At 45.3% G+C, this 21,785-nt stretch overlaps 12 protein-coding genes across 16 annotated transcripts; 11 read left to right on the top strand and 1 right to left on the bottom strand.

The window, feature by feature from the left end:
* Positions 1-54: 54 nt before the first annotated feature.
* On the top strand, positions 55-4,557 carry LOC136199736 (F-box only protein 11-like). Its single transcript, XM_065990033.1, has 22 exons — positions 55-190; positions 439-516; positions 716-942; positions 1,004-1,259; positions 1,314-1,388; positions 1,451-1,604; positions 1,664-1,752; positions 1,812-1,920; positions 1,982-2,088; positions 2,148-2,285; positions 2,338-2,469; positions 2,516-2,633; positions 2,685-2,738; positions 2,789-2,883; positions 2,940-3,015; positions 3,083-3,292; positions 3,344-3,529; positions 3,585-3,677; positions 3,727-3,810; positions 3,868-3,976; positions 4,042-4,140; positions 4,198-4,557. Exons 2-22 carry the CDS (start codon positions 442-444, stop codon positions 4,379-4,381), a joined length of 2,670 nt encoding a protein of 889 aa, XP_065846105.1. The 5' UTR covers positions 55-190; positions 439-441; the 3' UTR covers positions 4,382-4,557.
* A 191-nt stretch (positions 4,558-4,748) lies between these two features.
* On the top strand, positions 4,749-6,527 carry LOC136199663 (uroporphyrinogen-III synthase-like). The gene is made up of 9 exons (XM_065989914.1): positions 4,749-5,128; positions 5,242-5,341; positions 5,393-5,501; positions 5,554-5,607; positions 5,665-5,727; positions 5,782-5,856; positions 5,920-6,009; positions 6,075-6,259; positions 6,316-6,527. The coding sequence occupies exons 1-9, from the start codon at positions 4,749-4,751 to the stop codon at positions 6,427-6,429; spliced, it is 1,170 nt and encodes a 389-aa protein (XP_065845986.1). The 3' UTR covers positions 6,430-6,527.
* On the bottom strand, positions 6,380-8,049 carry LOC136187131 (zinc finger HIT domain-containing protein 2-like). Its single transcript, XM_065974662.1, has 10 exons — positions 8,002-8,049; positions 7,873-7,951; positions 7,747-7,817; positions 7,571-7,680; positions 7,385-7,515; positions 7,261-7,332; positions 7,090-7,206; positions 6,943-7,035; positions 6,627-6,897; positions 6,380-6,575 (listed from the first exon to the last, which is right to left on the bottom strand). The coding sequence occupies exons 1-10, from the start codon at positions 8,031-8,033 to the stop codon at positions 6,469-6,471; spliced, it is 1,083 nt and encodes a 360-aa protein (XP_065830734.1). The 5' UTR covers positions 8,034-8,049; the 3' UTR covers positions 6,380-6,468.
* A 29-nt stretch (positions 8,050-8,078) lies between these two features.
* LOC136187102 (retinaldehyde-binding protein 1-like) lies at positions 8,079-9,270 on the top strand. The gene is made up of 4 exons (XM_065974628.1): positions 8,079-8,448; positions 8,503-8,748; positions 8,798-9,177; positions 9,231-9,270. The coding sequence occupies exons 1-3, from the start codon at positions 8,085-8,087 to the stop codon at positions 9,034-9,036; spliced, it is 849 nt and encodes a 282-aa protein (XP_065830700.1). The 5' UTR covers positions 8,079-8,084; the 3' UTR covers positions 9,037-9,177; positions 9,231-9,270.
* Position 9,271: 1 nt separating this feature from the next.
* On the top strand, positions 9,272-9,790 carry LOC136199662 (ras-related protein Rab-39A-like). The gene is made up of 4 exons (XM_065989913.1): positions 9,272-9,380; positions 9,439-9,496; positions 9,545-9,683; positions 9,740-9,790. Exons 1-4 carry the CDS (start codon positions 9,272-9,274, stop codon positions 9,788-9,790), a joined length of 357 nt encoding a protein of 118 aa, XP_065845985.1.
* On the top strand, positions 9,308-10,935 carry LOC136187112 (retinaldehyde-binding protein 1-like). The gene is made up of 6 exons (XM_065974639.1): positions 9,308-9,380; positions 9,439-9,496; positions 9,545-9,683; positions 9,740-10,324; positions 10,376-10,588; positions 10,646-10,935. The coding sequence occupies exons 4-6, from the start codon at positions 9,961-9,963 to the stop codon at positions 10,882-10,884; spliced, it is 816 nt and encodes a 271-aa protein (XP_065830711.1). The 5' UTR covers positions 9,308-9,380; positions 9,439-9,496; positions 9,545-9,683; positions 9,740-9,960; the 3' UTR covers positions 10,885-10,935.
* A 52-nt stretch (positions 10,936-10,987) lies between these two features.
* Positions 10,988-12,068, top strand: LOC136187121 (ras-related protein Rab-9A-like). Its single transcript, XM_065974651.1, has 5 exons — positions 10,988-11,171; positions 11,227-11,284; positions 11,337-11,475; positions 11,523-11,684; positions 11,754-12,068. The coding sequence occupies exons 1-5, from the start codon at positions 10,988-10,990 to the stop codon at positions 11,868-11,870; spliced, it is 660 nt and encodes a 219-aa protein (XP_065830723.1). The 3' UTR covers positions 11,871-12,068.
* Positions 12,069-12,342: 274 nt separating this feature from the next.
* LOC136185476 (kelch-like protein 20) lies at positions 12,343-14,134 on the top strand. The gene has a single exon (XM_065972622.1). It carries the CDS (start codon positions 12,360-12,362, stop codon positions 14,073-14,075), a length of 1,716 nt encoding a protein of 571 aa, XP_065828694.1. The 5' UTR covers positions 12,343-12,359; the 3' UTR covers positions 14,076-14,134.
* Positions 14,135-14,257: 123 nt separating this feature from the next.
* Positions 14,258-15,937, top strand: LOC136199661 (kelch-like protein 20). Its single transcript, XM_065989912.1, has one exon. The coding sequence runs from the start codon at positions 14,258-14,260 to the stop codon at positions 15,935-15,937; it is 1,680 nt and encodes a 559-aa protein (XP_065845984.1).
* Positions 15,938-16,011: 74 nt separating this feature from the next.
* Positions 16,012-17,679, top strand: LOC136199595 (retinal dehydrogenase 2-like). Of its 5 annotated transcripts, XM_065989836.1 has the most exons (9): positions 16,012-16,166; positions 16,222-16,363; positions 16,430-16,468; positions 16,527-16,718; positions 16,770-16,831; positions 16,883-17,011; positions 17,062-17,082; positions 17,140-17,281; positions 17,349-17,678. In XM_065989836.1, exons 4-8 carry the CDS (start codon positions 16,643-16,645, stop codon positions 17,197-17,199), a joined length of 348 nt encoding a protein of 115 aa, XP_065845908.1. In that variant the 5' UTR covers positions 16,012-16,166; positions 16,222-16,363; positions 16,430-16,468; positions 16,527-16,642; the 3' UTR covers positions 17,200-17,281; positions 17,349-17,678. The 5 variants fall into 5 exon arrangements, 2 of the variants coding, with proteins under 2 accessions (XP_065845908.1, XP_065845901.1); XR_010673108.1 differs by having other exon boundaries at positions 16,430-16,506; positions 16,669-16,714; positions 16,883-17,082; positions 17,349-17,674; XR_010673104.1 differs by having other exon boundaries at positions 16,430-16,506; positions 16,669-16,718; positions 16,883-17,082; positions 17,349-17,673.
* Positions 17,680-18,570: 891 nt separating this feature from the next.
* On the top strand, positions 18,571-19,560 carry LOC136199660 (kelch-like protein 20). Its single transcript, XM_065989911.1, has 3 exons — positions 18,571-19,020; positions 19,063-19,142; positions 19,185-19,560. Exons 1-3 carry the CDS (start codon positions 18,571-18,573, stop codon positions 19,558-19,560), a joined length of 906 nt encoding a protein of 301 aa, XP_065845983.1.
* A 291-nt stretch (positions 19,561-19,851) lies between these two features.
* On the top strand, positions 19,852-21,546 carry LOC136199576 (kelch-like protein 20). The gene has a single exon (XM_065989809.1). It carries the CDS (start codon positions 19,907-19,909, stop codon positions 21,497-21,499), a length of 1,593 nt encoding a protein of 530 aa, XP_065845881.1. The 5' UTR covers positions 19,852-19,906; the 3' UTR covers positions 21,500-21,546.
* The last annotated feature ends 239 nt before the right edge of the window (positions 21,547-21,785 follow it).

The following is a 21,785-nucleotide window of genomic DNA, read 5'->3' as shown; positions in this document are numbered from 1 at the left end:
CAGTATTTCATATTAATTTTGAATTGGCTACACGGTAAACAAAAGTGTACATGCTCCCAAATCCGGGATATCCCTCACGTGCCAACCTCCGCCCCCGATTCGTCGATCCTCCAATTCAACAAGCACGCCGGTCTAAACGACTACAGCAATCGTCGTCGCCGTTCGAAACGCACCTCAAACCGCTCTACAGGTAGCCGAACGCGTCGAAATCGATCTCCGAGACGCGCGACCCACCCGAAACGCCATTTCCGCGTCTTCAAACGACCCGTTCCCGTGCGACCTGCGTCCCAATTCGCCGTCGAACGCACGAAAACCCCCCGTTTTCAACCGACAACCCTCTCATCGCCTCGCCTGGCGACGCGACGCGTCGTTTCGGGCTCGCGCGGCGCCTCGACGATATCGCTCTAATTTCTAATCGCATTGCGGTCTATCGCGCAGGTCATGGCGACGAACGAAAAAGAATCGTCGTCCGTTCTTCGTCGCTCGACGCGACAAAGGCGAACGCGTTATTCGACGGTGAGACGACAGACGACGGCGGACGCCTCCGTCCGCCGCGGGGGCGGAACTGGGCGGTGCCACGTGCATGCGATGCGATACGCGCGGGTCTAAGCATGCACTTTTTAATTAATTCGTTTAGCGTACAGTAGTGGCATTGTTCGCGTAGAGCGCGCTAGATTTTTTCGATTCTGATTTGCGTTATTTATTTATTATTTAGGCGTGTGGAGAGTCTCCCTGTTCCGATCCGCCTGCGAAGAGGCCGTCTCCGGATAAGAAGCTGTCGGCGGCTTCTTGCGAAGACGGCGGCTGCTCGTCTCTCACTATTTCCGATTTGCCCGAGGAGCTTCTGTTGCTCGTATGCAGCTATTGCAACGAGCAAGATCTGTGCCGATTGGCGCAGGTCTCGAGGCAATTCTATAAGATTAGTGCGGACGAAAGCATATGGTATATTATATCCGAGTCGATCCCCATCATATATATTATAACCAGACATCTCGTTTTCTAGGAAGAAACTTTTCATGTCCGTGTTTGGTCTCACCGAGGGTTTCGATCACGATTCGCCTTCCGGGAACGACGTGACATGGTCCCATCATCATCATCATCATCATTATCAGCATCAGGATCAAAGTGGGACCCCGCCGCCGGACGAAGGCGAAGCCTCCGGTGGCGTCGTCGCTTCTTCCGTCGCTGTCGCCGAGCAGTCATCGGCATTCTCCGTTTTTGACGTCAGAATCGACTATAAGGCAGAGTTCAAGAAAATGGTAATATGAGCCGAACGATGTTTATGTGGAAGTATTGATTGTGCTCTCTTTTAGCATACTAGCGTTCACGTGTATCCTGAAATGGTTGCTATTCTGAAAGAAAGCCCCGCCTTCGATTGTCCTAGAAAAGTGCTTATTAATTAAAGTCGATCGATCTCCTAAATGACATTTTTTTGGAACTGTTTGTTTAGTATTTTTGTCACGTTAGTGACGCTGTTGCTGCTTGTCCCATGGGACCGACTTCGGATGGCGACGTCGCGGCGAAACCCGCACTCGTTATCGTGCACACGGGCGTGTATTATGAACACGTTGTCGTCGACAGGCCCGTTGCCATCGTCGGATCCGGTTAGAGGAAACGACTTCATGGCTATATTTGAATATGCTATTATGTAACATGCGTATAGGATCCGTCACCTTGTCTTCTTCCAGTGGAAGAATATTCGAATTTCGAAGCAGTGCAAAGAACTCCGTTTTGTCGCGTTTGACTATTAAAGTATTGATCGCCTCGTAATAATTCACATTGATAATGGGGAAGCAACTGTTCTCTCCTAGGGAGGTTTACCACTGAATTCAGTGGAGTCGACGCCCTATTATTGTATCGATGTTCCAGCCGGATGCAATCCTATTATTCAAGATTGCTTTATAACGAGCGAGTGCTACGGTAACGCCAAGAGAAACGGAAAAAAAAACCGGACAAATGTAACGTATTTCTTTATGCATAGGCGGTGCTTGCATCTACGTTCACGGGCCGAACGCCAATCCGACGGTGAGACGATGCGAAATTGCCGATTCGGAGAGCGTGGGCATCTTCGTTGACAGCGAAGCGCACGTAAGAAAAAATATACGGTCATCTGTTCAATAAATGCTAGCTCCTTTTCTCTCCTTTAGGGACTCTACTGTAACAACGACATTTCTAATAATAAATTAGCCGGAGTGTGGATCAAGAATCTCGCCATGCCGATATTTCGCAACAACTCTCTTCACCGCGGTCGCGACGTCGGATTCTTTATTTTTGACAGAGGACAGGTAGGACACCAAGTCGACCTACAAGTCACCTTTGTGAGACGTTCTACTGTAGGGCCTGCTTGAGGGAAACACGGTGTCGGAAAATCGAATAGCTGGAATCGAGGTGAAAAACGCCGCCAATCCTATTGTCTTGAAGAACAATATTTGCAACGGAAGAACGGGAGGCGTTTACATTCACGATGGCGTAAGAAAATACATAGGAAATAAAAATGCTGACAAATTTCACGTAGGGTCGTGGCCAGTTTTTGGACAACCATATCTATGGCAACCAGTACGCCGGAGTGTGGATCACTTCAGACAGCAATCCAACCTTGAAGGGAAATAAGATATTCAACGGAAAGCAAGGAGGTAAAGAGTCGTAATCAATCTATTTACCTAAACGCACCTGTTTTATCTTAGGCGTCTACATTTTCTCAAATGGACGCGGTCTCCTGGAGAGCAACGATATATACGGTAAGTTGAATCGACGCCCGTGTACATATAATACTTTATCGTCTTTTTAGGAAATACTCTGGCTGGAGTGCAGATCCGTTCCGGCAGCGATCCCCTGGTGAGACGAAATAGAATTCACAACGGTTGCCACGGAGGAATATATGTGGTGAGCTCATCGAACCCGTACTCTCTAAAGAAGAAAACGAGCCGAGCCGGTTTTAGCACGACGGCGGTCTGGGAATAATCGAGGAAAACGAAATCCATTCGAACACACTCGCCGGAGTTTGGGTCACTACAGGTGAGACAGTGACGACGCCCATGTTTTGACTAATATTTGATACGAAACTTCCTTTTTTTTTCTCTAGGAAGTTCTCCTGTTTTGAGACGTAACCGGATCCACAGCGGACGTCAGGTGGGCGTCTACTTCTACGACAAGGGCGGCGGCGTGTTGGAGGACAACGAGATCTACAATCATCGCTATTCGGGCGTTCAGATACGAAGCCAGAGCAATCCGCTTCTGCGAAATAACAAGATTTGGGGAGGAAGCAACGGGGGAATACTCATCTATAACGAAGGTAGAAATAATGGGAGGGGGGAGAAAAATGATTTCTAATCTTATTATTTAGGTTTGGGCGTCATCGAAGATAACGAGGTGTTTGAGAATGCGCTCGCTGGCGTTTGGATAAAGAAGGAAAGCAATCCGACGTTGAGACGCAATAAGATTCACCATGGTTACGAATGCGGTATTTGCGTTTTTGAAAGCGGACTCGGAGTCATTGAAGACAATGATATTTTTTGCAATGCTACTACTGGTAGGTAGAGCAATTGGGTGGGTGTGGTATAATTTTTATAATGCTAATATTATAGGCGTACTTATTAATTCCGGGAGTAAGCCCACTGTGAAGGGGAATCGAGTTTATTCATGCGGCACGTCCGGAATTGAAGTGACAAACGAAGCCAGTATGCTCTCACAAGCCGATGAGTTATTCATATAATTATTTTATGCAAGGTGGCCTTATTGAAGGCAATTCCGTGTTCGACAATCAATACGAAGGAATTTCCTTGGCGTCCGGCGTAGAACCCTACCTAAAACGTAAGTAATCGTGGATGCTAAGTCGATTGGGAACAAAAATGATTTCTATTGAATCAGACAACCGAGTGTTTGGAAATCACAACGTTTTGAATAAGACGCTCGCCGCCGGAATGTGCCTCTTTGGTGTCACCGGAGATCGTTCTTTCTCGATACACGATTTCTACAGGTAAATATTTGCCTATACGAGATATAGCACATCTGTTTATATGAGCACTTGTGTGTGGATTTTAGATGTAAGACGTGTCAGACAGGTGAAAGCAATGCGGTTTGCTACAGCTGCATACGTCACTGTCACGAAGGTCACGAATTCGAATTTGTTCGTCGTGACAGGTGATGGGGAAAACGATATATATATGATGATAAAGGTCGCGACGTCTATTTCTATAGATTCTATTGCGATTGTGGTGCCGGAATACTAGCGTCGCCTTGCCAACTGATTGGCCAATCGAGTGGCGTCCACGAAGGCGAGGCGATTCGGGAAGACGCGTCGCCGGCGACGGAGGAGGAGGAGGACGAGGATTCGGGCGGCGGAGGGATTGGAGAAGACGTCGAAGAAGGCGATCACGAGTAAAAAGGTTTATGTATCCGCATATTCTCTCGTATGCATATAAAGCGCAGATTCACTATTTATTTATTGAGAACAAGAGAACCTCTATATAGCTTTTACATTTCATTATTTATGCTAGACGTATTTAGAGAGAAAGTTTGTATGATTGCAAGGGGATGCATTAGAAAAAAAAGGCAAGAGTTCTTGAACGTTCTCTGACATACATTTTAGCTACTGTAAGTCACAGGTGTAGACGTCAGTTAGCTAGAGACGTGAATTCTCTCCGTTAGGTGTCCTGTCGTCCGTGTGTCTGATTGGCTGTTTTGGACTACTTTCCATCTGTTAAACAGAGTCAGTCGTTGTTTGCCCTTCTCCGAGTCGTTACACCGCGATGAAGTTCGTCCCATGCCTTGTCGTTTTCAGCTGTGTCTTCGCGTACGCGTACGCCCTGACGTGCTACGATTGCAGCAGCTTGACGCGCGGCGACGCGTGCGAGACGAGCATCCCGACGAATTCGACTCCGACGGAAGAGTGCACGGACGTCGGCGCGTCTTGCAGTACGACCTCCGTGTCGGGCGTCTACACTCGCACGTGCGAGGCATCGTGCGAGGAGCAGGACCTGTGCGTCGGCATCAGCATACTGAGAGTGTGCACGAAAAAGACGTGCTGCAGTACGGACAGGTGCAACGCTGATTTCGATTCGGCTTCGAGCGTCGTTGTGTCGTTTTTCGTTGTCGTCGTTGGTTTGGTTCTTTCCGTCGTTATCGTGCAGTGAGAGACGCGGTTTTCTGTTGTTGGTTCTTCGTTTCCATGGTGTTCGTCCGTGTTGAATAGTTCTTCTTGGTCCTTTCAAAGTTCCCGCGTTTTCGTGCGCTTGCCCGAAGGCGTGTTATTCTGAACGCGCGCTACCGAGCAGAAAACCTGGCCAAAAAAGTCCTTCTCTTCAAGCAAACGTCGTCGTTTGACGACGATAACCACGTCCGAGTTAGAATTACGTCGTTCGAGCCTAATAATCGTCGGTAGGTCGCCGTTTAGGCTCTAAAATCGGCCGGGTTCGACGTGCACGCAATTCTTCCGCAAGAATTTCGATTCTGCAATGGAGAAATGATCCGTTCCTTGCTCAGCGCTTCAGAAGAGTACTCGGGTACGTGCCGAAGCGACGAAACGAACACGTTCTCGCAATCGTTTCTTCTCAGGAATCATATTCACGAGTCAACGGGCCGTCGAAGCCGCTAGCGAAGCCGTAAGAGGTTCATTACGAGAAAAAGTAAAGGCGTGTAGGCGTAAGGGATTTTGCGTTGTTTCAGATTGGAGTCTCGTAACGAAAAATCTCAAATGTTTCGTCGTGGGACCGGCTACGGAAAAAGCTGGTACAATGGGCGTAAGGGATATGGGATTCTGTCAGTTGATCAGAGGAATTTTAGCGAGGAATCTTGGCTTCGATACGTCTGGCTCTGATTCAGGGAATGCCAAAGCTTTGGCTACCCAGATCATATCATGTATTAATATTTTCACTATTGGTTTAATAGGACGTTCATGATCGAACTTGTTTTATGCACTAGGGTTTTCTTCACTGCCAAGGCCACGGCCTCTAATATTTCCATGTGCCGATATTAGGAGAGATAGCTTACCGGATAGTCTCAAAGCAGCAAGTAATCTCTATTCATTGATTATGTTAGATGCCCCCATGTACGATCGTCTCTCTTTCTTTTCCTAGACGTTCCCCTTATCGAGATAGTCAGCTACGAAACGAAGCCTCATAGCCAACTGAAGGAGAACGTCGAAGCCTTCTACAAGAACGACGCCACTCCTGACGTAGTGATATTTTATAGTCCATCATCGGTCAACTTCGCTTTGCCAATTCTAAAAGAAAGCGAATTCAATTGGAGAGCTGCCACCAAAGTGGGTATCTGTCATTGTGTCTCCCCACATGTTATTAGTACATTGTGTTTATTTAGTTTGTTTCGATTGGTCCAAGCACTACCGAAGTCCTAATTCGCGACGTTCCTGATGTTTTGACTGCTTCCGCTCCCAATCCGGAAGCAGTTGTGGATTTATTGAAATCCTTATAAAGTCTTGCGTATATTTGTTACATTCTACTATAACCGCTTTTAATCAATTTCCTCTATCAGACGTTTTTGTTTTTTCTGTTGACTAAGTGCTTCTCTAACTTGCTTTTCATCTTCCTCGTGCTCGGTTGTTTCTAAGGTCATTGATTCTATAATAAGTCCAAATTTGAGGGTTTTTTTGACTGCCAATTGTAACGTACCCTGTATTGCCTGTAGAGCTGCGCCTACGAATCTAACGTCTCCACAGTATTCGTTGCAGTAGGAGATGTAAAACTCGATTTTCTTCGTAGCCAGTTTGAGAGATTTTCTCATCTCCTTATCTCCTTTTTCTCGTTTAGTTTCCTTTTCAGCCAATCGAAGCAAGTCGTGTAAATCGGACAACGCTGCGCACACGTGGGCTGATTCGACTATCAACGAAACATCGCAGAGCGTGGCAATTGCGTTGCCACGCGACGTACGCAAGTATGTAACCTAGCATAGCAATAAGTAAAATACAATCAATTAATTAAATCTTACGCTATTCGTTTTTTCTACGGAAACGTGAGCCGCGGTAGAAACGTCATTAAAATTTGAACCGATTCTAAGTACTGGTGATAAATCAAAAACAGCCTAGTAAAGAGCCATCTAAACATTCCACGTTTGCTATGTTATTTGTTTCTTTACATTGGCTGCTTCCAATGAAATTTCCTTGTGATCTCCATTGTATAGCTTCACTATGTAACAATAGGCGTAGAGAATATTAATCAGATTGAATTTGATTTGATAGGCAGGCTCTCGTTCCTACAAGAAAAAAATCAAATTAAAAAGCAAATACATACTGTACATTTTTCAAACCCCCAATAGAAGCTTGAGCGGACGCATCTTGTCTATTAGCTTAGGCACTCTTACGCGAAGATCTTCGCTAACCTAAAACGTCATACTCGTTATTCCCAAAAGGATATGACATACAAGATTTTGCCTTCTCTTCTTGCCACCAAGGCTTGTACAGACTAATGAATCTTCTCACGTCCCCACTACTAATCATGTGCTGAAAGTCTCGCCTCTCGCTTTCGTTCAAGCACTTCCATATATCCTCAGGCTCAGCAGAATCTGTAAATAATTTAAATAATTGACATATATTTTATTGATTTATACGAAATGGTACCTATGTCTAGTGAAGCGAGTCTCTCTTCGAGACTTTCCTCTTCGAACGACTCGGTCTCGTCTTCGTCGAGTCGCTTCAGCATATCGAACATCTGTCGTTTTTCGTGTGAACTGTATATACGAAAGCCAAAGTATACGAAAATCTCTCGCGAAGCGAGCACAGTTCTATTGTCTTGCCTTCCTCGTTTCTCCTTCAGCGCCTGCACGAACCATTCCTTGTAGAACGTCTCCGAACAGTCGGCGTGAGCCTAGCACAGAGCAACGTCTAGTTGGGGCGGAATGAAAGAGCGTGGCGCTCTCTGCCTCGTCTTTGTAGCAAGTGAGAGAGCAGTAGGGGGCATGACACCGCGGGCAAGTGTATTTTCCGAACTGCTTCTTACACCTGCGTCAAACGAGAGATAGATAAAAGCACTAGAATGCTATTTGATTCACATTTTGCACTGTTGAGCGTCCGAGCTCGCCATTCTCGCTCGTTTTTGTTTGGTTGTAACGTACGTTAACCGGACCCATCAACGATGAGTTGCCCGTTTCCCAGCCTCCAAAATCTCGATCATCTGTCTGATTCCACTAAAGAGAAAGCTGCGCGAGAGCTGAACGAGTCGGATGAAACCAGACAAACGAAAATCGACGAGCTGCGACGAAGAATAGACGAGTTCGAAGGCGACGAAAGCGTTTTCGTCGATTCGCGACGCGACGACGCCTTTCTCGTTCGCTTCTTGCGCGCGAGAAAATTCGACGTCGATCGGGCCTTCACCCAGTACAAAAGCTTTTTCGAATATCGTAAAAATCATCCGGAAATTTTCAAGGAATTGACGCTCGAAAAAGTCGCGCCCTTTTTGCGTTCGGGAACGTTTACGATAGGAAGTCGGACGAGAGAGGGTAAGCAAAGCACACAGAAGAAAATTTTACACACCGAATGTACTCGAAATTTAGGTGCACAAATTATTTATATGGACAGTTCGAAAATGGACTTTGCTAAATTTTCTAACGACGATTCGTTGAGGGCGTTGGCTTTCTGTCTTGACGTTCTCATCGAAAGCCAAGAAACTCAAGTCAACGGATTTATTCTTGTTGAAGACGATGCTCATCTGAGCTTCAGAGATGTCATATCGATGGGGCAAAATGACGTTAAGAAAATGATTGGATTCATTCAGGATTGCTTTCCTGCAAGATTCAAAGGCACATTATTATTTTATTAGTACATTGACTTTTTGATCTTACTCCTTAGGGATTCATATTCTGCATCAGCCTTGGTATATTACCATTATTCTCACTATAGCGAAGCCCTTTCTCAAGAAGAAGATGAAGGAACGTCTTCATTTTCACGGTTACGACTACACGGCGTTTCACAAGGTCATTGATCCGGAACATCTCCCTGAAAGCATGGGTGGAAATTTGCCAGAAGTCGATCCAGAACTTTGGATCAATTACCTCACGGAAAAATCTAGAGGGACTCTAATAGAATAGATGCGCGTGTCGTTGTGCAGATACATGCAGCAATAAACACAAGACAGGTTAATGATGCTTGGCCCATGTGCATGTTGGGCGTCTTCGTAATTTGTATTGTGACGCCACGTTAGGCATAAATGGGTCTATCAGGATGCCATAGTAATGATCCAGACCTGAAATTTACCATTTACAGTCAATGCGTCTATATTTAGTTGCGGTTTATACAAATTCAAATTTCTGTTTCGTTATAAAGATGCCCGTCAAGCTCGTTCTCGCTTGCTCTTCTGCTGTGGGCAAGACCTGTTTCTTTACTATGTTTGAGACCAAAACCTTTCCAGGATTCCACTTGGGCGCAACTCTAGGTATGAACTCACTGACTGAGAGAAAGAATACCCCAAGTTAGTTTTTCTCGTCTTGCAGAGGTCTCTAGCGCGAAAGTTGAAGTCGATGTTGGCCGAATGATGACCGTTTCGATATGGTAAGTCTCTCGTTAATAATTGAGTTACTTCACTTTCTGCTCATTCAGGGATACTGCTGGTCAGGAGCGATTTAATTCTGTTAACCCTTCATACTACAGAAGGGCTGCAGGAGCTATTTTAATGTTCGACCTCAGCAGAAAAGAGACGCTTAAAGATATCGACAGACATATAAAACAGATCTACAAGGCAAAAATATTTTGCAAATTGAAATCACGAATTTTCGTATCATCAGTATGCTTTAGGTTGTTGATCCTTCAGAAATTGTATTGGTTCTTGTTGGGAAACAAAAATGACATCAAAGATGGGCGACAAGTTTCACGTGAAGAGGCGGAGAAACTAAGTCGTTGTTACGGAGACATTCCTTATTTTGAAATTACTACCCAGAAGGAAGATGACGTCGAAAATGTAAGAATTGGGTTTTGGTGAATAACTAACGTACGTTAATTAACCGGGTCTATCAACGATGAGTTACCCGTTTCCCAGCCTCCAAAATCTCGATCATCTTTCTGATTCTACTAAAGAGAAAGCTGCGCGAGAGCTGAACGAGTCGGATGAAACCAGACAAACGAAAATCGACGAGCTGCGACGAAGAATAGACGAGTTCGAAGGCGACGAAAGCGTTTTCGTCGATTCGCGACGCGACGACGCCTTTCTCGTTCGCTTCTTGCGCGCGCGAAAATTCGACGTCGATCGGGCCTTTACGCAGTACAAAAGCTATTTCGAATATCGTAAAAATCATCCGGAAATATTCAAGGAAATGACGCTCGAAAAAGTCGCGCCCTTTTTGCGCTCGGGAACGTTTACGATAGGAAATCGAACGACAGAGGGTAAGCAGGGCACACAGAAGAAATTTTTACAGAACAATGATTTGGGTTTAGGTGCTCAGATTATTTATATGGACATTTCGAAAATGCACGTTGCTGAATTTTCTAACGACTATTCGTTGAGGGCTTTGGCTTTCTGTCTCGACGTTCTCATCGAAAGTCAAGAAACTCAAGTCAACGGGTTCAGAGACGTCCTATCGATGGGGAAAAATGACGTTAAGAAAATGATTGAATTCGTTCAGGATTGCTTTCCTGCGAGATTCAAAGGCATATAGTATTATTTATAGATTATTAGTACATTGACTTTTTGATCTTACCCCCTAGGGATTCATATTCTGCATCAGCCTTGGTACGTTACTATTATTCTCACTTTAATGAAGCCCTTTCTCAAGAAGAAGATGAAGGAGCGTCTTCATTTTCACGGTTACGACTACACGGCGTTTCACAAGGTCATTGATCCGGAACATCTCCCTGAAAGCATGGGCGGAAATTTGCCAGAAGTCGATCCAGAACTTTGGATCGATTACCTCACGGAAAAATCTAGAGGAACTTTAATAGAATAGAAGCACGTGTTGTTGTGCAGATAGCAATAAACACAAGGTTAATTAAGGACACTTGGCCTACGTGTATTTACTGACGCTTTTGTAATTCAAAAATAGGTCTACCATGTTGCACAGTGTCAGTGAAGTCTCGCTGGTTATTGATATCGCGAGTTTCAGTTTCAGTTTCCGAAAGATGGCCGATCCTCTCAAGGTCGTCCTTGTTGGCTCTTCTGCTGTGGGGAAGACCAGTTTCTTCACTATGTTTGAGACCAAAACCTTTCCAGGATTCCACTTGAGCTCGTCTCTGGGTATTGACTGACTGAGAGAGAACTAATCCGAGTTGTAGTTTTTCTCCTCTTGCAGGGATCTCTATCGGGAACGTCGAAGTAGATGTTGGACAAGTGGTAACCGTTTCGATGTGGTGAGTGTCTCTCGTTGATAATTAGAGTGACTTTCACTTCCTGTTCGTTCAGGGACACTGCTGGTCAAGAGCGATTTAATTCCGTCAACTCTTCATACTATCAAAACGCTGTAGGAGCTATTTTAATGTTTGACCTCAGCAGAGAAGAGACGTTTGGAGATATCACCAAGCATATGACACAGATCTATAAGGCAAAAATATTTCAAATTGAAATCACGGTTTTATCAGCATGTTTTAGGTTGTTGATCCTTCAGAAATAGAATTGGTTCTTGTTGGGAACAAAAAGGACATCAAAGATGGGCGGCAAGTTTCATGTGAAGATGCGGAGGAACTAAGTGCTCAGTACGGAAACATTCCGTATTTTGAAATTACTACCCAGCATTACGGGGAAGTCTCAAAGGTAAGAATTAGGGTGTTTGTTTGGTGGTGAACATTAACTAACGAAAACATTATTTGTTTTTTACCTTAGGTTGTCAGCAATCTTGTTTCAAGGATTGCTAGGCGACCTTGCAGGCCTCGGAGTACATCGACGGTGAATCTGCAAGAGCAGCCTGCCAACTTGAAACGTTGCTGCCTCGAGGGATGACCAATAGCAGTTTAGCAGTTCTTCTCAAGTTTTTCTATTCTGAATTCTGACGTGTATAGTATTATGTAGAGGCCTGAGTAGACATTTCCGTTTAGGAGAGACGATTCTAATTTCTTTCTAGTAGAAAGCCATGGCACGTTTTTATGCTTCAATAGCTTCTGCCCCTACAAGTACTGTAATCAGTGTTATGATCAAACATTTATCACTTTGTTTGCCTTACTGCCCTACTACGACAGTTCTGTTGACTCTTATTATCTGTTGTTTATTGGCTTTCTGTCTTGACGTTCTCATTCAAAGTCAATCAACTCAAGTCGATGGGTTATGTGATTTTCTGTCCCAAAGAGAATATACTGCCCTTATGAAGTACTTTCTTTAGGTTTCAGCCTGACTAATCGACGTTTCAGTCTTGGGCCCCTCAGCATGTCATCCACGTGTTGTCGCGCGTGCCTCCGGGACCGCAACGATCGAAGAATTCAAGTTGACGGCATCATGTACCGCAGCTTTGCGCGTGAGGCTCAGCGAAAGAAGCAGGCGATCGCTAACGGGGAGAGGATGACACAATGGTACGAAAAGTCGATTGTGGACCAGATAAACGCTCTGCGCAGCTCAAACGACTTGTTCGACATCGTTCTTACGACGACCACGGACGTTAGCGTTCGCATTTCGGCTCATCGAATTGTTCTTGCAGCGGCAAGTCCTTATTTTCGCGCAATGTTCACCATCGGCATGCAGGAAAGCAGTGAATCGACTGTTCAAGTTTCGGACGTCGATGCGGGGGCCCTTCGAAGCCTCGTCGACTACGCTTACACAGGACGAGTGCACGTCGACAAATCAAACGTCGAATCGCTATTTTCAGCTGCTCATCTACTTCAGTTTTCTAAAGTAGTCGAGTATTGCGAAGACCTTTTGATCGAATTAGTGGAGCCGTCCAACTGCTTGAATTTGGCTCGAATTGCCCATCAATACCACTGCCTCAAATTGGGCGATGTCGCAGATCGTTGCGTTGCGTTTAACATTGTCGAATTGTCTTTGAACGACGCGGAATTTCAAAGTCTGGAAGCTGATCATTTGGCTCGCATTTTGGACATGGACGAACTTGTCATCGATTCAGAAACTCAAGTAGCGGAGCTGATAGCCAAGTGGATCAAGCACGACGAAATCAATCCTTTGGGTCAAGTAGACGTACTGAGAAAGTCAATGCGACTGAATTTTATGTCAACAGATTGTCTTGAGAACCTGGTTTCAAATACTGGCATTCCATTGTTTGATGGGGGCTGTTGTAAGGCCGTCAACAGGTTGGATGAATCAACTTCGCGTCGTGTAGGCAAACCCGACAGCATTCTCGCTGTTGGCGGTGGATTAGATATTATTGGCAATGAAAGAAATTACTACGAAGGCCGTTCTGTAGAACGGTACGATCCCGTACGGAACGCTTGGGGCATTTTTCCATCATTGAATGATAGTCGCTTCAACGCAGGAGTCGTAAACGCGTTTGGGAGTCTTTACGCTCTCGGTGGACGGGATCAACCACGCCATGACAGTTATATGTGTAAATCTTACAAGATTTACAATGTTGAGAATGTATACAAGAGCGTGGAACGCTACGACTTCGTAGAAGAGCGCTGGGTTACTGACGTGGCGCCTATGACGAACGGTCGAGTGGGTCAGAGGTACGTCACATACGAAGGGAAAATTTACGCGTTTGGATCCAGGGATGATTTGACGGCGGCAGAGTTCTACGATCCCAACCTGAATGCGTGGACAGCAATTAGTCCACTGAACAGAGATGTTGATGTAATAGGAGTTTTTCGCGCTGATGGACTGATTTACGTGCTTGGTGATTCGACTATTCTCAAGTATGATCCAGTGACAGGCTGTTGGCTGCAACCGGAAATAGTCGCTTCTTTTGGCGAAGCAATAATTTCAGACTACGGCATTTATAAATCTGAAGAATCGGAGAGAGACGAAGAGGGCCATTTTAAATGTTCAATTTCAGCGTTCGATTTGACAACCAAAAGTTGGTCTATTTTTGCTGTGGTCGATGAATTTGACTACTGTTACTCACAGCCAGTGATCAGCTCTGAGAAAAAGATCTATTTCACTGGTTTTTTCGGCTTGTCGTGCTTTGACTTGACTGCGAAAAGGATATTTCTTCGTCCGTCTCCTGATTATAATCGTTATAACAGTGCATTTGCCTTACTTTAGAGCCTGGTGTAACTTTGATGAGCGCGTTTGTTTTTGTATTACTTGGAGATGTTGATGATTATGGTGTGTCGAAAGAAGTTCGTAGCGATACAGACGCTTAGTCATAATTCACATTAATTAATCGTCGCCTTTGTCGTCCCCGGATGAACACGCGCCGTCACGCGGTCGAGACTTACGTCAACATGTCCGACTACGAAGGCAAGGCGTTCGAGACTAGGACGACCTTTCGGTACGGAGAGACGATTCTGGAGCAGATGAACAATCTGCGCTCTTCAAACGACTTGTTTGACATCGTTCTTACGACGGGCACGGACGTTAGCGTTCGCATTTCGGCACATCGACTCGTTCTTGCAGCGGCAAGTCCATATTTTCGCGCAATGTTCACTATCGGCATGCAGGAAAGCAGCGAATCGACTGTTCAAGTTTCGGACGTCGATGCGGGGGCCCTTCGGACCCTCGTCGACTACGCTTACACGGGACAAGTGCACGTCGATAGATCAAACGTCGAGTCGCTATTTTCAGCTGCTCATCTACTTCAGTTTACTAAAGTAGTCGAATTTTGCGAAGACGTTTTGATCGAATTGGTGGAGTCTTCTAATTGCCTCAACTTGGCCCGAATTGCCTATCAATACCACTGTTCCAAATTGGACAAAGTAGCCGATCGTTGCATTGCTTTCAACATTGTGGAATTGTCTGAAAGCGATGCGGAATTCCTAAGTCTGGACGCTGATCATTTGGCTCGCATTCTGGCCATGGACGAACTTGTCATAGATTCAGAAACTCAAGTAGTGGAGCTGATAGCCAAGTGGATCAAACACGACGAAATCGATCGTTTGGGTCAAGTAGACTTACTGAGAAAGTCAATTCGACTGAATTTGATGCCAACAGATTGTCTTGAGAACCTGTTTTCAAATACCGGCATTCCATTGTTTGATGGGAGCGGTTGTAAGGCCGCCAACAGGTTGGATGAGTTGGATGAATCGACTTCGCGTCGTGTAGGCAAACCCGCCAGCATTCTTGCTGTTGGTGGTGGAGTACCGGTAGATACTGGCTGTGAAAGAAATGACTACGATGGCCGTTCTGTAGAACGGTACGATCCCGTACGGGACGCTTGGGACATCTTTCCATCATTGAATGATAGTCGCTTCAACGCGGGAGTCGTAAACGCGTTTGGGAGTCTTTACGCGCTCGGCGGACGGGATTGCCCATGCCTTCAGTGTGATCTTAAAAGTGATCACAAGAGCGTAGAACGCTACGACTTTGTACAAGAGCACTGGGCTAAGGACGTGGCGTCTATGAAGAAATGTCGAATGGGTCAAAGGTACGTTGAATATGAAGGGAAAATTTACGCGTTTGGATCCAGGGATGATTTGACGGCGGCAGAGTACTACGATCCCAACGTGAATGCGTGGACAGCAATTAGTCCACTGAACAGAGATGTTGATGTAAAAGGAGTTTTTCACGCTGATGGACTGATTTACGTGCTTGGTGATTCGACCATTCTCAAGTATGATCCAGTGTCGGGCTGTTGGCTGCAACCGCAAGCAGTTGGTTCTTTTAACAGCGCAATGATTTTGGACAACGTCATTTATAAATTTGAAGGCGCGGAGAGTCGCGAAGAAAGCAAATGTTCAATTTCAACTTTTGATTTGGCATCCAACAGTTGGTCTACTTTTGCCGTGGTCGAAGGACGGGACTGCTATTACTCACAGCCAATGATGGCCTTTGAAAAGAAAATTTATTACGCCAGCTCTAGCAGATTTTTTTGGTTTGACGTGACGGCAAAAAAGGTATTTCATGGTCCGCGTCCTCATAATGGTCGTAAGAACAGTGCATTTGCTTTATATTCGAGCCTGGTGTAACTTTGTTATCGGGATTTGTTTTTGGTTGCTTTGAACTGATGATTAGCCTACATGTATTGAGCAAAACTATTTACCTATCCGGGTGCTTGCAATGGCCGAAAAGCCAGACGTCCGTTTCTCCCTATATTATCCCTGGTTTCACGCAGGTAGGAGGTCATTTTCCTCCGACCGCGGATGACAAAGTTCTAGCTGTTCATCCTCAATCGCTCGAATTGCAGAAGGAGACAAGGTAAAGCGTGCAAACCGTTTGCGAAATAGATGCATAGAGCAATCCAAAACTCTAGGCGGACGTGGACGCGGCAGTGAACGCCGCTAAGAAAGCTTTCTCCTTGAATAGCTAAGCCCGTCGAGAAATATGGATGCTTCGGAGCGGGGAAGCCTTCTAAACTAGCTGATCTCATTGAACGAGATAGAGAGTATTTGACCGTAAGAGAAGCTCTGCGTTCAATAGGAAGTCGTTTTTTTTGTATTCTCTAATTAAAATTCCATCAGAGACTCGAGGTGCTGGACAGCGGGAAAATTTATCGAGAAGTGAGCGATGATCTCACGGATACGATCAGTTGCTATCAGTACGAAGTCGTCTTTGTAGTTTATCTCTTCGCTATATGGATCGATCGATCGATCGATCGATCGATAAACGTTAATTAATGTCTGTCAAATTTTGATCGGTTGTCGAGCAAAGGAGCTTTTATTTATTCTGCCTTCATGATTCTTGACGGTTCTGTTTCTAGATGCTATGCTGGTTTTGCTGACAAATTGCACGGAAAGACGATCCCCGTAGGTAATGAACCATTCAGCATAGCACTCCTTTTTATTTGATTATGTATGATAGACGGTGACTACTTTACGTACACTCGTCACGAGCCGGTCGGCATAGTGGGCCAAATAATTGCCGTACGTACAGCTTTTATTTTTGATTATATGATGATTGAGATGGGACTTTAGTGGAACTATCCCCTCGCAATCCAAGCCGTCAAACTAGCACCCGCTCTCTGCTGTGGAAATTGCGTCATACTGAAGCCAGCAGAGCAGACGCCGCTCACAGCTCTTTACGTAGCATCATCGATAGCAGAGGTAGGATGATATAGAATCAATACGAACAGCTGAACGGCGAAACTTCTCAGGCCGATTTTTCTCCTGGCATTGTGAGCGTTATTATTGCAAATTGAAATCACGGTTTTTTCTATTATCAGCATTTTTAGGTTGTTGATCCTTCTGAAATAGAAAGGACATCAAAGATGGGCGCGGCAAGTTTTATGTGAAGATGCGGAGGACCTAAGTGCTCAGTACGGAGGCATTCCGTATTTTGAAATTACTACTCAACATTACGGAGAAGTCTCAAAGGTAAGAATTGAGGTTTTTTGGGTGGTGAACGTTAACTAACGAAGACTTTATTTGTTTTTTACCTTAGTTCGTCAGCAATCTTGTTTCAAGGATTGCTGGGCGACCTTCGGAGTACATCGACGGTGAATCTGCAAGAGCAGCCTGCCAACTTGAAACGTTGCTGTCTCGAGGAATGACCAAGCAGTTCTTCTCAAGTTTCTGCTATTCTGAATACTGGACGTGTATAGTATTATGTAGAGGTCTAAATAGATATTTTTGTCAAGGAGAGACGATTCTAATTTCTTTCTAGTAGAAAGCCATGGCACGTTTTTATGCTTCAATAGTTTCTGCCTCTACAAGTACAGTGTAATCAGTGTTACGATCAGGCATTTATCACTTTGTTTGCCTTACTGCCCTACTACGACAGTTCTGTTGACTCTTATTATCTGTTGTTTTTAGCATGACTAATCAACTTATTGGCTTTGGCTTTCTGTCTTGACGTTCTCATTCAAAGTCAATCAACTCAAGTCGATGGGTTATGTGATTTTCTGTCCCAAAGAGAATATACTGCCCTTATGAAGTACTTTCTTTAGGTTTCAGCCTGACTAATCGACGTTTCAGTCTTGGGCCCCTCAGCATGTCATCCACGTGTTGTCGCGCGTGCTTCCGGGACGCAACGATCGAAGAGTTCAAGTTGACGGCATCATGTCCCGCAGCTTTGCGCGTGAGGCTCAGCGAAAGAAGCAGGCGATCGCTAACGGGGAGAGGATAACACAATGGTACGAAAAGTCGATTCTGAAGCAGATAAACGCTCTCCGCAGCTCAAACGATTTGTTCGACATCGTTCTTACGACGAACACGGACGTTAGCGTTCGCATTTCGGCTCATCGACTTGTTCCTGCAGCGGCAAGTTCTTATTTTCGCGCAATGTTCACCATCGGCATGCAGGAAAGCAGTGAATCGACTGTTTAAGTTTCGGACGTCGATGCGGGGGCCCTTCGAACCCTCGTCGACTACGCTTACACACTTACACAGGACGAGTGCACGTCGACAAATCAAACGCCGAATCGCTATTTTCAGCAGCTCATCTACTTCTGTTTACTGAAGTAGTCGAGTTTTGCGAAGACGTTTTGATCGAATTAGTGGAGCCGTCCAACTGCTTGAATTTGGCTCGAATTGCCCATCAATACCACTGCCTCAAATTGGGCGATGTCGCAGATCGTTGCGTTGCGTTTAACATTGTCGAATTGTCTTTGAACGACGCGGAATTTTAAAGTCTGGAAGCTGATCATTTGGCTCGCATTTTGGACATGGACGAACTTGTTGTTGATTCAGAAACTCAAGTAGCGGAGCTGATAGCCAAGTGGATCAAGCACGACGAAATCAATCCTTTGGGTCAAGTAGACATACTGAGAAAGTCAATGCGACTGAATTTGATGTCGACAGATTGTCTTGAGAACCTGGTTTCAAATACTGGCCTTCCATTGTTTGATGGGAGCTGTTGTAAGGCCGTCAACAGGTTGGATGAGTTGGATGAATCGACTTCGCGTCGTGTAGGCAAACCCGACAGCATTCTTGCTGTTGGCGGTGGAGTAGATACGGGCAATGAAAGAAATGTCTACGAATATGGCCGTTCTGTAGAACGGTACGATCCCGTACGGAACGCTTGGGGCATCTTTCCATCATTGAATGATAGTCACTTCAACGCGGGAGTCGTAAACGCGTTTGGGAGTCTTTATGCTCTCGGTACGTGGACGCAGGTGTATAAGTAGACTAATTACAATCTTGTGAATGTGTACAAGAGCGTAGAACGCTACGACTTCGTACAAGAGCGCTGGGTTACTGACGTGGCGCCTATGACGAACGGTCGAGTGGGTCAGAGGTACGTCACATACGAAGGGAAAATTTACGCGTTTGGATCCAGGGATTATTTGACGGCGGCAGAGTTCTACGATCCCAACCTGAATGCGTGGACAGCAATTAGTCCACTGAACAGAAATGTTGATGTAATAGGAGTTTTTCGCGCTGATGGACTGATTTACGTGCTTGGTGATTCGACCATTCTCAAGTATGATCCAGTGTCGGGCTGTTGGCTGCAACCGGAAATAGTCGCTTCTTTTGGCAAAGCAATAATTTCAGACTACGGCATTTATAAATTTAAAGAAACGGAGATAGACGAAGAGGGCCATTTTAAATGTTCAATTTCAGCGTTCGATTTGACAACCAAAAGTTGGTCTATTTTTGCTGTGGTCAATGAATTTGACTACTCTTACTCACCAGTCATCAGCTCTGAAAAATGATCTATTTCACTGGTTATATCGGCTTGTCGTGCTTTGACTTGACTACAAAAAGGATATTTCATGGTCCGTCTCCTGATTATAATCGTCATGACAGTGCATTTGCCTTACTTTAGAGCCTGGTGTAACTTTGATGAGGAATATTTGCGCGTTTGTTTTTGTATTGCAAGAAGTTCGTAGCGGTACAGACGCTTAGTCATAATTCACATTAATTAATCGTCGCCTTTGTCGTCCCCGGATGAACACGCGCCGTCACGCGGTCGAGACTTACGTCAACATGTCCGACTACGAAGGCAAGGCGTTCGAGACTAGGACGACCTTTCGGTACGGAGAGACGATTCTGGAGCAGATGAACAATCTGCGCTCTTCAAACGACTTGTTTGACATCGTTCTTACGACGGGCACGGACGTTAGCGTTCGCATTTCGGCACATCGACTCGTTCTTGCAGCGGCAAGTCCATATTTTCGCGCAATGTTCACTATCGGCATGCAGGAAAGCAGCGAATCGACTGTTCAAGTTTCGGACGTCGATGCGGGGGCCCTTCGAAGCCTCGTCGACTACGCTTACACGGGACAAGTGCACGTCGATAGATCAAACGTCGAGTCGCTATTTTCAGCTGCTCATCTACTTCAGTTTACTAAAGTAGTCGAATTTTGCGAAGACGTTTTGATCGAATTGGTGGAGTCTTCTAATTGCCTCAACTTGGCCCGAATTGCCTATCAATACCACTGTTCCAAATTGGACAAAGTAGCCGATCGTTGCATTGCTTTCAACATTGTGGAATTGTCTGAAAGCGATGCGGAATTCCTAAGTCTGGACGCTGATCATTTGGCTCGCATTCTGGCCATGGACGAACTTGTCATAGATTCAGAAACTCAAGTAGTGGAGCTGATAGCCAAGTGGATCAAACACGACGAAATCGATCGTTTGGGTCAAGTAGACTTACTGAGAAAGTCAATTCGACTGAATTTGATGCCAACAGATTGTCTTGAGAACCTGTTTTCAAATACCGGCATTCCATTGTTTGATGGGAGCTGTTGTAAGGCCGCCAACAGGTTGGATGAGTTGGATCAATCGACTTCGCGTCGTGTAGGCAAACCCGCCAGCATTCTTGCTGTTGGTGGTGGAGTAGAGACTGGCCGTGAAAGAAATGACTACGATGGCCTTTCTGTAGAACGGTACGATCCCGTACGAAACGCTTGGGGCATCTTTCCATCATTGAATGATAGTCGCTTCAAAGCGGGAGTCGTAAACGCGTTTGGGAGTCTTTACGCGCTCGGCGGACGGGATATCCCATGCTTTCTTAAAAGTGATCACAAGAGCGTAGAACGCTACGACTTTGTACAAGAGCACTGGGCTAAGGACGTGGCGCCTATGACGAACGGTCGAACGGGTCAAAGATACGTCGAATATGAAGGGAAAATTTACGCGTTTGGATCCAGGGATGATTTGACGGCGGCAGAGTACTACGATCCCAACGTGAATGCGTGGACAGCAATTAGTCCACTGAACAGAGATGTTGCTGTAAAAGGAGTTTTTCACGCTGATGGACTGATTTACGTGCTTGGTGATTCGACCATTCTCAAGTATGATCCAGTGTCGGGCTGTTGGCTGCAACCGCAAGCAGTTGGTTCTTTTAACAGCGCAATAATTTTGGACAACGTCATTTATAAATTTGAAGGCGCGGAGAGTGGCGAAGAAAGCAAATGTTCAATTTCAACTTTTGATTTGGCATCCAACAGTTGGTCTACTTTTGCCGTGGTCGAAGGACGGGACTGCTATTACTCACAGCCAAAGATGGCCTTTGAAAAAAAAATTTATTACGCCAGCTCTAGCAGATTTTTTTGGTTTGACGTGACGGCAAAAAAGGTATTTCATGGTCCGCGTCCTCATAATAATCGTAAGCACAGTGCATTTGCTTTATATTCGAGCCTGGTGTAACTTTGTTATCGGGATTTGTTTTTGGTTGCTTTGAACTGATGATTAGCCTACCAAAACTATTTACCTATCCGGGTGCTTGCAATGGCCGAAAAGCCAGAAGTCCGTTTCTCCCTATATTATCTCTGGTTTCACGCAGGTAGGAGGTCATTTTTCGAATTTCGTCTTCCGACCGACTCATTCATAAACTCAAGTCAATGGGTTATGTGATTTTCTGTCCCAAAGAGAATATACTGCCCTTATGAAGTACTTTCTTTAGGTTTCAGCCTGACTAATCAACGTTTCAGTC

The sequence above is a fragment of the Oscarella lobularis genome, chromosome 1 (assembly GCF_947507565.1).
Source record: "Oscarella lobularis chromosome 1, ooOscLobu1.1, whole genome shotgun sequence".
Classification (NCBI taxonomy): domain Eukaryota; kingdom Metazoa; phylum Porifera; class Homoscleromorpha; order Homosclerophorida; family Oscarellidae; genus Oscarella; species Oscarella lobularis.
This window is presented reverse-complemented; position numbering and strand designations above follow the sequence as displayed.